The sequence below is a fragment of the Perca flavescens genome, chromosome 8 (assembly GCF_004354835.1).
Source record: "Perca flavescens isolate YP-PL-M2 chromosome 8, PFLA_1.0, whole genome shotgun sequence".
In the NCBI taxonomy this organism is placed as follows: domain Eukaryota; kingdom Metazoa; phylum Chordata; class Actinopteri; order Perciformes; family Percidae; genus Perca; species Perca flavescens.
In genome coordinates, this window is record NC_041338.1 from 2200589 (window position 1) to 2216334 (window position 15746).

General features: G+C 41.0%; 1 protein-coding gene across 1 annotated transcript in view; it reads left to right on the top strand.

Annotated features, from left to right (window-relative positions):
• Positions 1-15746, top strand: part of lrp5 (low density lipoprotein receptor-related protein 5) — a 73784-nt gene that overhangs the window by 35735 nt on the left and 22303 nt on the right. Inside the window, 4 exon segments of the mRNA XM_028584913.1 lie at positions 1946-2034; positions 2507-2725; positions 3220-3308; positions 3847-4018. Of these exon segments, the coding sequence (XP_028440714.1) occupies positions 1946-2034; positions 2507-2725; positions 3220-3308; positions 3847-4018 (569 nt within the window).

The window sequence follows — 15746 nt, forward strand, 5'->3', positions numbered from 1 at the left end:
GTAAGATCCTTTTTAAAACATCCGCGAAATTGAGTTCGCTAAACTTACCAGACTTCACAATAAATAAATTAAATAAACAGTGTCATCGTGAAACACACTTCATTCAAAGTCGACAGAAACAAAATAAAACTATGAAAAGTCGTCTTGGTTCGTCTTTCCACTGTTCCAACAATCACCATTCTGGTTTGGTTGAAATAAACACAAAGTTTACAGATTTAGATGTGAAAATATGTTGGCTCTATACACGCTAAAAGTAGTGTTTATTTAAATGGAGTTTGGTAGGTTTAACGATAGCTATCTCGGAGCTGTTTCAAGTTAAACAAAAAGGATCTTGTTCCTATCTCTGTAGGGATCCTTTCCATAATGTTGTCAGACACTTAGAATAAAACAGCACTTTTAGTGGATGAAATTGACGATGCACATTTGCCCCATAGGGTCACATTGCAGCCCGGTTCACAGCTGCTGGTTACGGCGTTCACGCTTAAGACAGATTGTTGTTCCCATCAGTCACTTAGACACCAATATGTTAGCAGACTACATTTATTTCACAACTGTAGTTACTACTTACTTTTCATATTCAGCGTTTACAACACATGTGACAAGCTTATAAAATACACTGAGTTGTTAAAGATGAAACCATGTGTCAGATCTCTGTAAGTTGAGACATTTCCCCTTTAAACCTCTCAAATAGTTTGAGACCAAAATAGGTCAAATCATTCTGTTTCACACAAAAAACAAAGTCCAAAAAGGAAGAAAAGATTTGTGTAGCAAACCTTTGTTTTGTTTGGAAACCGACTTGAAATTCGTTTCACCACAGAACCATTGACATTTGGCTGTGGGGTTTGGCTCTAAACTGATACCAAGAACTCTCCCTCGGATCTGCTGGATGGAGCCTTGATATCTATACTTTAATGACATGAGCTTTGGAGAAATGTGCAAGTTTCCCAGTGGGTGGAAAAATGTCTGCTCTTTGTCAAGTTTATAATGATACTGAGTGAACAGCAGATATGCAGAACTTTCTTCTTTTTCTCTCCCATTAATCATCTCTGACCCCTCCCATTCATCTGGTGACCCTTTAGAGGGAGCCTAACCCCAAGGCTGGGAACCACCGGACTAAAGTATTATTATAAATAATTAAGTATTATTTCACAATGCATGACTTTTACTGTTAGGAGTATTTTGCCATCTTTTATTGATACTTTTAAAGTTATAATATGTGATATTTCTAAAAACGACTGGACCTGTGTTAAATATGTTGTTGAGTTGTGTACTTACATTCCAACAATGCTCAATCCCAGTGAAATCTTGGTTTAAGCATTTTGTGTCTCCCCTCGAGAGAACAAGATTGGACAGCCTTTGTCATTTGAGCATCGACGTGAATGTCAGCATCACACCTAAAATTCAGACTTTAGACTCTAACTTAAAGACACTGCTTTATCAAGTATGAGAAAATACTCTACTATGATGACATTGTCAGTGTCTGGCCTTGGAGTTGGAGACTACTTTATAACATGCATTACAAAGAAAGGTCTGCACACTGTAGCTCCATTACGTGCAATTTATTGGCACATTCTACAACCCAACTCCATGGGGAGTTGGGTTGGGAACCGGAGGGTTGCTGGTTCAAGCCTCAGTACGGAGTGTAGACTGGTAGCTGGAGAGAGGCCAGTTCACCTCCTGGGCACTGCCAAGGTTGAGCAAGGCACCAAAAGCAGCCCCTTCACTCTGACATCTCTCCATTTGTGCATGTATAGGACCTGAGCATGTGTGTACTTCAGGACTGTGTGGAGTGTGTTCTAACAACAGAGTGAAAGAATTGTAATTTCCCCCCTGGGGATCAATAAAGTATAAATAAAAAATAAAAAGTTACGTTTCAAGCAAATGCTATTCTACAGACATACAGTCGGGCCTCAACAAATAATAAAAACGTGTCTGGTTTGTTCAGGAGCAGAGCAGGTTCTGCTGCTGGCTCGACGGACCGACCTGAGGAGAATCTCACTGGACCTGCCGGACTTCACTGACATAGTACTACAGGTAAACACACACACACACAGCTGGAGGCTAGATATCGTGTTAGATTTTGGATATTGTGATATCGTAATATGGTATAAGTGTTTTCCTGGTTTTAAAGGCTGCATTACAGTAAAGTGATGTCATTTTCTGAACTTACCAGACTGTTCCAGCTGTTCTGTTATTTGCCTTTACCCACAATATATCCACATTACTGATGATTATTTATCAAAAATCTCATTGTGTAAATATTTTGTGAAAGCACCAATAGTCAACCCTACAATATCGCCGCAATATCGATATTGGTATGTTTGGTAAAAAAATATCTTGATATTTGATTTTCTCCATATCGCTCAGCTCTAACACACACACACACACACACACACACACACACACACACACACACACACACACACACACACACACACACACACACACACACACACACACACACACACACGCACACGTATTCATCCCTGTTACTCTGCTCATGCAGGTTGATGACATCCGCCATGCCATAGCTATAGACTATGACCCGGTCGAGGGTTACGTCTATTGGACTGATGATGAGGTTCGCGCCATCCGGCGGTCCCACATCGATGGCAGCAATGCCGTGGTGCTGGTTACCACGGAGATCAACCACCCAGATGGCATTGCTGTGGACTGGGTGGCCAGAAACCTGTACTGGACCGACACTGGCACTGACAGGATTGAGGTACATCTCAGGGCTGCAACTACCCATTATTTTCCTCGTCCATTAATGTGTGGATTATTTTCTGGATGAATGGATGAGTTGTATGGTCTCTAAAATGTCAATAAATGGTGAAAAATGTGGATCATTTTTACTTTTTTTCATAAAGAAAATGACTTAAACCGATTCATTGATTATTGAAATAGATGTTGAACAATTTAATAATTGACAACTAATTGATTAATTGATTCATCTCTGCAGCTCTGGTATATCTTCACGGTTGGGTTAAAAATGCTGTTTATGGAAAACCACTGTTTGGTTAACTTTACATTACCTGATATATGGAATTATATATACTGCATATATATATATATATATATATATATATATATATATATATATATATAAAATACGTTTAAAAAAAAAGACAACCAAAGAAAGAAATACATGTGATGAGTATAAACAATGTTGTTCTGTTAGTATGTTGTATTTTAATATTGTATAATGTGGTATTCCAGGTCACAAGGCTGAATGGAACCTCTCGGAAAATTTTGATTTCTGAGAACCTGGATGAACCCAGAGCCATCGTCCTGGACCCAGTTAATGGGTATGTGTGTGTGTGTGTGTGTGTGTGTCCAACTCCAAAAATATACACAGCATTAAACTCTGCTGGTAATAAGGCTGGCCTTTCTTCTTTAGAAAGTATAAAATGATTAACAGATGTTTTACCCACAAATCTTCCAAAAATGAAATGGATAGACTCAGTGGTTCCCAAACTTTTTCACATGAAGGACCTCTAAACTGACACAAATTGGACCACGGGCCCCCATTTGATAATATTTTATCCCAGGGTCCCCCATCTGATTTTTGCTTTTAGAAGTTTCATTACAGAAAGTGTATGAAACCCATGACCAAAAATGTCATTCTTTCTGTCATTGTGTTACTTATGGATAGAGTTATCGTACAGTGAAAATAAATGTTTCCCCATTTAGCTGGGGACCACCTGGAACCCCGTCAAGGATCCCTGGTGGCCCCCGGACCCCACTTTGGGAACCACTGCTCCAATCTAACTGATGGGAATGTGTGAAGTGTTTGATTTCCCTGTGACTGAAAGTAAACTCCATCTTGTTTCTTGTCTCTTTCAGCTACATGTACTGGACCGACTGGGGCGAGCATCCCAAGATCGAGCGGGCTAACCTGGATGGAACAGAGCGGCTGGTTCTGCTCAACAGCTCTCTGGGCTGGCCCAATGGACTGGCTATAGATCACGCCGCAGGAAAGCTATACTGGGGAGATGCTAAAACGGACAAGATAGAGGTATGTCTAATAGCGCTATCTATTAGCAGGGTTTCCGCGGGGTCTTAAAAAGTCTTAAATTTGCCGAAGTACTGTGTTCTAGGTCTTAAATAATTTAAAACATTTCCCTACGTCCATGTAACGCTTCCTCTGATGCTATTTTCTTTTTTATTCTGTGGTGTTGAGTTCTTTCTTTCGCTAGTCCATATATACATTTGCTGTATTACGACTACAAATGAGACCAACATGCAACTTATATTGCAGCCAATAAGCGTTTGTGTTATTGGCGCAAGTCTCTTTCGGATTGTACCACAGACATAAACAGATTTTATTCTTCAGATGTGTGGAAGTGCAAGTTTAATGATACTTGACTTGAAAAAAATGAATTTAGGGCTCATTGATACCATGATATATAGGTCTTAAATTTCATTCATAATGGTCTTAAAACGGTCTTGACAAGTCTTAAACATCACTTGGTGAAACCTGCAGAAACTCTAAGAAAGGAAATAAAAATCAGAACAAGATGAGGTGGAATGAGGAGAAATGAGTTGTGTGTGCATGCATGTGTGTTTTAATTGGGATCCCAGGGAATGTGGTATGAGTTATGCAATAGCTGGACAGACTTACGCATCATTGTGTGAGACTGTTGTCTTCTGTCTGGTCTCTACTGGTCTGGTGGGATCTGGCCTGGTTTGGTTTGGTCTGTACAGGTCTAGTCTGACCTGTTGGGACATTTTGTCCACTGACATGTATACTGCACTAGGGACGAAACGCTTCATGTAAAAAAATCTAAACCGTTCGCGCTACTAGTCATGGTTCGGGGCTTGTATGTATTGTTTGGCTCATTTTAGCCTCACAGATTTCAGTCAAAAAGGCTTGTGCTAATAAATAATAATTCAAATAAAGCTATTGGTGGATGAAGCGGATGAAGTGCCTAGTGCAGCTGTCAGTCAGTCAAACACAAAGTAAGCATTATTTCTCTCTTCCTACTGTACAATGACAGATTCAAGTAGCCTCACAACATTAGTTCTGCTGGTGTACAGCTGGACTGGAGTATGTGACAAGTTAGCTGTTCACTGAATATGACGTGTAAAACCCCGCCCATTTCTAGCAATTCAGGTAATTGTTATGAATTGCTCCCAGGTTGTGACCCAGGTCATTTCTGATTTGTCATGACCAGGGATTAGGGCTGAACGATTTGGGAATAAAAACACTAATTGTGATTTTTCTGCCAGATATTGCGATTACGATTCCATTTACGATTTTAAAGTTTACCTGAAGTTCAATATTCACTGTGTGATAGATAAAACTTGTCTTGGAGCATTATAACACAATACACCAACAAAACTGCTCTATATTCTTAAGCAAGGATGAGAACATAGATATGAACTGCCAGCAATAACTGTTTTTCTTTTAATAAGCTATAACAATTACACCTTCTACCATCATGTTAAAGGTCCCTTGACATGGTGCTCTTTGAATGCTTTTATATAGGCCTTAGTGGTCCCCTAATACTGTATCTGAAGTCTCTTTTATATAGACCTTAGTGGTCCCCTAATGCTGTATCTGAAGTCTCTTTTATATAGACCTCAGTGGTCCCCTAATACTGTATCTGAAGTCTCTTTTATATAGGCCTTAGTGGTCCCCTAATACTGTATCTGAAGTCTCTTTTATTAAGACCTTAGTGGTCCCCTAATACTGTATCTGAAGTCTCTTTTATATAGGCCTTAGTGGTCCCCTAATACTGTATCTGAAGTCTCTTTTATATAGACCTTAGTGGTCCTCTAATACTGTATCTGAAGTCTCTTTTATATAGACCTTAGTGGGCCCCTAATACTGTATCTGAAGTCTCTTTTTATATAGGCCTTAGTGGTCCCCTAATACTGTATCTGAAGTTTCTTTTATATAGACCTTAGTGGGCCCCTAATACTGTATCTGAAGTCTCTTTTATATAGACCTTAGTGGTCCCCTAATACTGTATCTGAAGTCTCTTTTATATAGACCTTAGTGGTCCCCTAATACTGTATCTGAAGTCTCTTTTATATAGACCTTAGTGGTCCTCTGATACTGTATCTGAATTCTCTTTTATATAGACCTTAGTGGTCCCCTAATACTGTATCTGAAGTTTCTTTTATATAGACCTTAGTGGTCCCCTAATATTGTATCTGAAGTCTCTTTTATATAGACCTTAGTGGTCCCCTAATACTGTATCTAAAGTCTCTTTTATATAGACCTTAGTGGTCCTCTGATACTGTATCTGAAGTCTCTTTTATATAGGCCTTAGTGGTCCCCTAATACTGTATCTGAAGTCTCTTTTTATATAGTGGACCTGTATCTGAAGTCTCTTTTATATAGGCCTTAGTGGTCCCTAATACTGTATCTGAAGTCTCTTTTATATAGGCCTTAGTGGTCCCCTAATGCTGTATCTAAAGTCTCTTTTATATAGACCTTAGTGGTCCTCTGATACTGTATCTGAAGTCTCTTTTATATAGACCTTAGTGGTCCCCTAATACTGTATCTGAAGTCTCTTTCCCGAAATTCAGCCTTGGTGCAGAATTACAGCCATAAGGAGAAGATTCCTGATTGGTCCATCTGAGCTTTCATTTTCTCAAAGGCAGAGCAGGATACCCAGGGCTTGATTTACACCTATCAACATTTCTAGCCACTGGGGGACCATAGGCAGGCTTGGGGAACTCATATTAATGTTAAAAAAACTCATAAAGTGAAATTTTCATGCCATGGGACCTTTAAATAAAGTCATACAACAGAAATGAAAAATCCACTGAAAATAGGACATTTGTTAAACAAAATGTTACCCCAAACATTCAACTAAATATTCACATTATATTAAATTGTGGGCTTCACGATTAGCCAAACGAATTCTTTCAAATTGCGATTTGAAAACGATGAATGGTTCAGCCCTACCAGAGATATACCCAAGTTGGCTGGCTTGGCTTGAATGTCCAAAAGAAGGGTTGAACCCTGATCAGACATCCCTGGCCCAACCCTGGTCAGCGGTGTGAAAGAGCTATATGAAGCAGAGGACAACAAAGTGAGGCAGGGCTGGGGGTGGGGGGGTGTTCTCGTTGCCCTTCCCCCTCTCCTCAAGACTTCTAAAGCTCCTTTTAAAGCAGGTGTGCTCCATTCTCTATCACACCCTATGCCTCTCTTTTTTTCCACACATTACAATAACTGGATGTCCCTCTTCTGCTCTTTTCTTCCCTCTATTTGTATTTTTTCCCCCACTTTCAGCATATTTCTACTCTTTTGTCTTTATTCGGTTTTTCTTTCCATTTCTTTATCGTCAGCATGTGTCTCTGGTTTTGTCTGGTTAGCGTTGTCGTCCCTGTGATTTGGTGGTTGCTGTGGCATCGGCAGAATTGGACGAGTTTACTAGAGTTAACATATTTTCATAGCAGCAGAGAGAAGAAGAGGGAACACCAGAACAAAATAGTGAATGCCTGAGCTTTCTGGCTGGATGCTTACGAATTGAAAAGGGGTGCTCTCTCTCTCTCTCTCTCTCTCTCTCTCTCTCTCTCAGTCAGGGTGAAAGGACCCAACTCAAAGGGCTTTTTTTCACGTTTCAGCCTTGTTTTTATCCTGTTGAAAAGAAATTGCTGCTGGGTGTGAAGACATTTCCATTGTATGTCTGCCTCTGTCTCGTGTGTGTGTGTGTGTGTGTGTGTGTGTGTGTGTGTGTAATCTGACTTTTTTTAGGGTTTGTGGTTGCACAGATGTATGAAGGCTGCCCACTGTAAAATTTGAAGCCATGTTCCATTTGTAGTGACAGAACTGTAGATTCACTGCATGTTGGGTTTCCTTTTTGTCGTGTTGTCCATTCTTTCTATCAATAGTAATTACAATCACTACAATCGATTAGTTGTCAACTTTTAAATTAACCGGCAACTCATTTGATAATTGAGAAACAGTTTGATGATCGATTTATGCAAAGGTGCTTTTGATGGGTCCAGGAACGGGTACTTTTCTTAGTCTTACATTTTAGTAAATTTAACATTTTGAGTTGATAGTATGAATGGCAATATTTTTAATATATATTATGTACTGTATTAGTGGTGTGTGTGTGTGTGTGTGTGTGTGTGTGTGTGTGTGTGTGTGCGCGAGTGAATGTGAAGCGAGCCTGCCAAACAGATGAAAACTGAACAGCGCCCAGCATTTTACCTTTTGAAAGATAGAAGAGAGAGAATGATAAATGCCTGAGCCAGACCGAAGACTTTCTCCAAGAACACTGGAGGAATGCTCTCTCTCTCTCTCTCTCTCTCTCTCTCTCTCTCTCTCTCCCCCGTCTCTCTGTCTAGATCTGTGTTTTCAAGTCTTTTTTAAAGAAATCTGACTCCCCCTCTGCAGCCTCGCACCCCTCCCCCTCCTCTGTGGAAAAAAACCCTCTGAAGTTACCGCACCCCCCCACCTTTTAAAAAGAAGAGTGTGTGTGTGTGTATGCGCATGAATGTGTTGGAGTGTTAGCTTTGACTGATGTACTGCTTTCTCTGCACACACACACAAAACGCCTGCTTTGTTGTGATTATGCAGATTGAGTGTGTGTAGCGCCATTCAATCACACTGCTGAGGCATATGGTAACTGCTTGCTTGCTTGCTTGCGTGTGTGTGTGTGTGTGTGTGTGTGTGTGTGTGTGTGTGTGTGTGTGTGTGTGTGTTTGAGAGGTGGGAGCAGGGAGGTGTATATGGTGGAATTTCCCCTGCTTTAGGCCCTGCACCTTGTTTCAATAGCTAGTCTCTTTTCCTGGGTCTTGTTTCTGTAACCGTCTAGCTGAACAGGCTAAAGCTTTGTTTATGTACTCGCGCGCAACACCGTGGCGCGGGCCTCTGTCGATGGCGCACAAGATATGAGCGTGCACGAAGACGTTCATGCTTAAGGCATTGATTGTTGCAGTATTCCCCCGAAATTCCAGAGGGGTACAAAATAATCTGCGAATCAGCAAGAAGTAGTAGAGAAGAAGTAGGGAGGGGAAACAAAGGGAAGCAGGCTGCCTGGCAACAGTAGTAAACACAGCCATGATAAATACCCCATGTACCGCCAAACATTACTTCCCCAAAAACGGGGCAATCAAGAATCTTCTAGAAGTTCTGGAATTCTCACCCTGCTGACATTATGAAATCACAAAAGACAGGTTACATCTGATGCGGCGTTCTGTTTACATAGCAAACATGCTAAAAATATAATCTGATTTGATCAGAAAATCTCAACAAGGAAGCCCCGTGTACGTATTGACTACAGTTACAACTGCTACACTGTAACTACTATAACAATTTAAAACTACAGGTTTTCACAACGCATCTAAGTGTTGGTACTGATGGGTGTTCGGACAGCAGAGATGAGTCAGGAGACGCAGAACATTACTGAAAACCGCGCTAACGAGGTCCTACTCCATGAACACCAGACACTGCTCCAACAAATAGAGAACCAGAAGAAGAGAAACAAGGCAGACAGGAAGGCCATGACTCAACAAATAGAAGCCCTTCAAGCTCGGATTCAGGAACTCAACGCAAAGCTGCAAGACGGAAACTCATTGAATGGCGAGTTTAATGTACTGATGGAAGAAAACGAGGCCATGAGCCGACAGATTTCATCCCAGCAGCAAAACATTCACAAGCTTAAAGAAACCGTCAAAGAATTAAAAGTCTTTGAGCAAAAATGTAACGAACTAAAGGCAGAAAAAGAGGCCATGAGGCAACAGATTGACGCACTGAGACCAAACATTCAGGAGCTCAATGCAAAGCTCCAATCTGAGCATAGCTTGTGTGTCCAGGAGTGTGTGGAGACCTCCAAGAGAGAAGACGGTGACAACTTGATCCACTCAAAACAGCAACCGCACGGGAGCAAAGCTGAGACCCTGAAACCTACAGTCCAGTACTTGGACATCATGCATTTGACAGAGAAAAAGCAGAAAGAGAAGTTGAAGCGGGAAAACGCTGCCCTGTGTCAGACAATGAAGGTGCAGGAGGAGGTTATGCTGAAAGTGATGGACGCATACGAAGAAACCATCAAGCTTAAAAAGAGGCTCAGCGAAGCGGACGTTCAAGAGCTTGCCACAGAACTCAGAACCTTGACTGAAAACTACAACGCAGTTAAGGCTGAGATGGAGGCCATATGTCAGAAATATGATGCCCTGCCACGAGAAAGTCAGGAGCACAGAGGAAACCTCCAAGAAGTCAAATCTCTGCGAGTGCAGGAGCAGCTGAAGGCCTCGGAGATGGGGCAGGAAAGCCTTATTCACAAAGAGCTGGTACAGAAAATGAGAGAAGAGTGGGACAAAGTGTTCCACCTGAAACAGAAGCTCCACGACGGTGAAACTGAGTTGCTGAACAGTCGACTCGACACCGCAAAGGCAAAGTGTGAGAGTATCGCGCTTCAGAAAGAGTTGCTGTGTCAGCAAAATGCAGCTCTGCTTCAGCAGATCCTGGAGCTGAGCAGCAAGCTGCGAGTTGAAAAAAGCTCATTTATGCAGCACAAGCTGCTGAGCGCTCAGAGTGAGGACCAGCTCCACGATCAGGTGGACGCGCTCCAAGTTCTGCTGCAGCTGAGGACCAGGGAGAACGAGGCCCTCCAATCCAAAACCCAGTCCCTGAAACTCGAGATGAAACGCCCCGACAAGTTCAATGCAGAGACGCTGGTCAAGCAGGAGAAGCAGAGACAAGTTCACAAAACTCCGCCTATTTTTTACACAGAAAACAACAGCTACATCAAGATCGATAGCATGTAGCAGCAGCCTCACAGGGAGCAGGTCCAGGTCCAAACCCGGACCTGGTGCTGCTTCTAGTTTCCTTCTAGTGGGGTGCTCCAGGTTCCTCCCACACTATGAACACAAATAAAAAATACTTCAGTAGGGGTGTCAGGATTTCTGTAAAGGTTACATAGGGGTAAATAGGGCTGTCACAATTTCAACTCTAAATCGAAAATTGATTAAAATCACAAGCAGGATCTGCGGTTCTTCAAGTATTTTTTTCTTTCTTAACCCCCGCTTACTTGCTCACTTCCGAAAAAACAACAACAGTGTGGCTTACCGGCTCGTAGCATGCTGCTAAAGACACAGCGTATCGTTAGCTTACTGATAGCCTGCAGTTGCACTATATCAACCGCCTTGGCCGATTAATCGACTTATCTTTGCAGCTCTACAAGGATGACAGCAAGCCAGGAGGTTAGAGGTCAACATTTCCCTCCTAGGACTGTTTTGAAGCTGGACTGTGTTAACTATAAATATAGTGTATACTGCATACAGCGTGAGCCTGTGACTAAATGCATCAGGCCATGTGGTGTGCTGAATAACTTTAGAACATATACTGTACATAGGAGAAAGGCATTTTAATTAAATCTACAACTGAAACCTATAGATGTTGACACAACAAACCTGACTTTTCTCTTTCAGTGATTTTCCTGAAACAACAGTAAAGATCATTGGTTTTAGGTCTTTTCTGCCGCTTCTAGCTGCCTGGCAAATGGTGCATAGCTGAATGGATCAATTAGATAAAAGATAAGAAATTAAGTTTTGTGTGGACATTGGCCTCTGAGTGGCTCTGTGCTGCCCTGATGCTTTATCCCCTGTGAAGGCCGTGAAAGACGATTTGGGATGGCTTTGTGAAACGTTGGAGCTTCTCTTTAAAACACTGGCAGTGGTGATAATGGAGCAGGCAACACACACACACACACACACACATAAGCTCCTACTCCCTGAAAGGCAGCAAGCAAACTAAATTGTCTGTTCACTAGTTTGACCCACCACCTGGAGATGCGCTTTGAGCTTAGCTCTAGTTGACTCTATTATGCTATGTACAGTAGATTGTATATGACACAGTGAGTTTATTCCAATGCGTGTGCATTATTTGCAGAACAATTTTCTACTAAAACTTAACAGCGGTAAGCAATGTGTTTTTATTATTAATGATAATTATCATCTTTTTGAAAGACTTAAAAGTGGAGTTTCACAGGGTTCTGTTCTTGGTCTACTTCTTTTTAGTTTAAAAATATAATAACTAACCAACATGTCTTGGGTGCGGTACATGGGTGGGGAAATGTCCAGCACAAACAGACCGAGGCAAATTCAATGTTATAACATTTTATATTTACATTTTTTATTCTTGCCAAACCATATCGTTTGCTCGCGGCCTGGTAGCAAATGCTTTGCGGCCCGGCGCCGGTCCTTGGCCCAATGGGGACCCATGTTGGAATTGACCAATTGGAATTGAGTATTAAACTATGAATCGTTAGTTGCAGCCATACTCATGACATGATGACTTATTGCGCTTCTGACACTGCTTTGACATGTTTCCATAAATCCTGAGTGTGTGTGTAGATCTCAGGTTAGAGAAATAACAGAAACACCTGTTGTTGCTCAGAGTTTCCACAGTGTCCTGCCAGCTCCCTCTCCTGCCTGTTTCTCCCATCCTGTTCCCTGTCTGTCTCCATGCCATATGCTCTCCTCCATCCCTGCTACCACAAAGTGACAGTAGCTGCTGCATGTCTCATTTCCTCTGGGAGCTCAGCCTCTGGCCCACATCTGTGTGAGTGTGGCTGACCTTATGTCTACTATCAGAATGGTATTATTGTGGTCTGATTTGAGCCCTGTTGTGGTGAGCAGCTACTCGCCCACAGCTGTGTGTGTTTATTTCTGTTGTGTCCCATGTGCATAAGAGACACAATAGAGGTCAAGTCATCTTGTTTTCTATACAACTACAGCTTTAAATGGCCTTACATGTTATTACTAATAACCAGGGCCACACGGAATCTGCAGGCCCAGGTTTGCACAGATTTTCACGCAGATTTTCCTGCAGATTTTAAACAAATTAAATAAAATAGTGTTTCAGTATCTCCTGAGGTTACATTAAAGTGTTCCTCTCTCTGTGTGTTTCTGGCTGACCTTTGAGGAGCTTGTTTGCCTCGTGTCTCTGCCAATATACTGTCCAATGCATCTTGCCATCTATAACACAACGTCCTCTAACTGTTACATAAGCAGGCCATGTTTTACCTGTGAACCAGATGACACAGTGTTGGAAGAGTAACTTAACACCCCTTTTTAACTTGATTCAAAAAATGCATTTTGTACTCTTATACACCGCACCCCCCCCCAAAGCACAGTGACTTCACTAGTACTACTACTGTAGTATTTCTACTGCTCGCAGTCTTTCCATACGCCATACTGTTAACAGTTGAATGCTATTAATATGTCCGGTGGCGGGGTGTGTGTGTGTGTGAACGTGACATAATCTTCTAATTCTGGGGTGGGGGAGTGTCTCAGGGTACATTGTTGGTTTTCAAGATATTTCCGGGATCAAGTGGACAGAATTGTTTTTGGGAAAAAAAGTAAATAGCTTGTATGTCAAAGAACAGTATAGAATGGGACCAGGATCAATACATAGAGTAATAACATGACTGCACATACATACATAATTTATTAACTCAATAAAGTGGTCTTATTCTTAGACGACTAAGATTTCTTCAGTCGATTAGTCATTTTTTATGCTTTTTCATGCTGAATGATTTATTTCCAAGAAAATTGTGAGCACATCTCTGGTAAACACAAGATCTAAAGTGGTGCTTTTGCATGATTCAGTTTTACAGAGCTGATATTTCACCAGTGATTAAATCAACTAATTAATTAGTTGACAAAATCAAGTTTTTATCAAGTCGAAGACAGCCCAACTGTACATATAATTTATTAACTCGATAAAGTGGATTTAAAGAAGGACTCTTTAAAGATGAAATAAAGTACCTAATCAGGAAACCAGAGAACATGAACAGTTCTGTTTGGAAGTAGTATTAGCATACTAAACAACATCTAATAATATGTTGGACCGGACAGGAAATGATTAACTATCAGCATTTAAAGGTTACTGGTAGAGAAAAAGATAGATTTGCAGCCACAGCCAAAAGCAACTGGAACTCAGTGGTGGCTGCTGTTATTATCAACCAGTTTTCTTACTGTGTATCATCTGCCACGCATCGGCTAGTCTAAGGTTGCACATTCCTGAGAAATTCCTCCATTATGAAACGCCCACACACATAAGTAAACACTCCCAGGGTGTCTTTACGCTCTCTGTTTGCTTATGTAGGAAACCGATAGCAGCGCTGTGTGTGTGTTTATGGGTGTGTGTTCTAACCACAGAGCTTAGGATAAGGGTCCGGTAATTAAGATGTTAAGGGTTGCTAAATATTTTTGGTTACTATTTAATTGGTCATTATTGGAAATTAACCCATTTTTATTAAAGGGTAACTACTATTTTTATCCTATGTTTTTGTGTCTAAGTGACTGATGGGAACAACAATCTTTGACATTGGTCCAGTATTAAGCGTGAACGCTGTAACCGGCAGCCACTGACCGGACTGCAATGTACAGGCCGCGACTTTTTCATAGTTTTATTTTGTTTCTATCGTCTTCGAATGAAGTGTATTTTACGATGCTAAAATTATTATTATTATTATTATTATTATTATTATTTACATGGAGTCTGGTGGCTTTAACAAAAGCAATTTCTCGGATGTTTTTATCATTAAAAAAAAGGATCCAGGTTGAAAAAAAACGGTAGTTACCCTTTAAAAATAGCATGAGAGTTCTCTGAAGCCTTTTTCTCATATGAACTCCGGACTATGTCCTAAGAGTCAGCTCCGGACCTTGTCCGGATCTTCCCTTTCTCACATGTAGTACACAACAGGAGATTGTCCATGTCAGACTCCCTCTCACTTCCTGGAAGAGCGTGCAGCAGACAGTACGCGAGGCAGATTACACTACGTCACCGAGTCTCTTTCCATTCCTCAAATTTGACTATTTTGGCGTCGGCCCTTACGGAGGGGGCAACAGTTTTAAAAAACAATTCTTATTTAGGCTTTAGGCAAAAAAGAGAGCACGTCATTTCAGACTGAAGCAGAATCTTCATTTCTACATAAGTTTGGTAGAAATGATCCGGCAAATAATCTATTAGTTGATTGATAGAAAATGAACAAACAACAACTTCAGTCATCGGCTAATCACTAACGTGCGTTATTTAGAGAAAAATGAAAAACCTTCTTTAGTTGTAGATTCTCTTTGTGTGAGAGTTTTCTGCTTCATATCATTGTGAACTCAAACTCTTTGGAACTGTTGGTTGAACCAAACTGGGAAACGTATTCATCTTTTTTGTGCCAGAACATGGACGTCGGACGTCAAAGGCCCTATTGAAATTGATAGGATTATGATTCTAATTCTCAAAAATGAATCACATTTTTGAGGGGCTAAAGGTGCGTGAACAGTGTGAAAATGTGCAAACGCATCAGAACCTCTGAAAAACTAAAACAAACAAAAAATAATAAAAAACTTGTTGGGTGGAACATAATTACTCAATTGCACCCCCTACAACATTTCAAAGAAGTAGCCCCTTCAGTACGTTGCACCTATGATTGTATTCTGACTAAACAACTAATCAACACATCTAAAGAGTAGTTGACAGATGAGTGAAAAATGAAGATAGTCCTTAGTTACAACCCTACATCAGTTCTCTGTAAGCCTCCCGGAGCGTGAATTGATGTACCGTGTTTATAACTACTAAAGTCCTTCAGAATGGAAATAATAGTAAATGAATGAGTTGAAGCAGGTTGGAGTTTTGCATATGGACCCACTGTAAGCAGTCAAAGGTTTCAGTGAATCCCTGGTTGGTGCGAGGCTGTCGGCTTCTGGGTGATTTCTACAGGATTCCATTCAGCCTGTGTGTTTCATTATGTTTATCAGAGGATATCTGTGTGTGT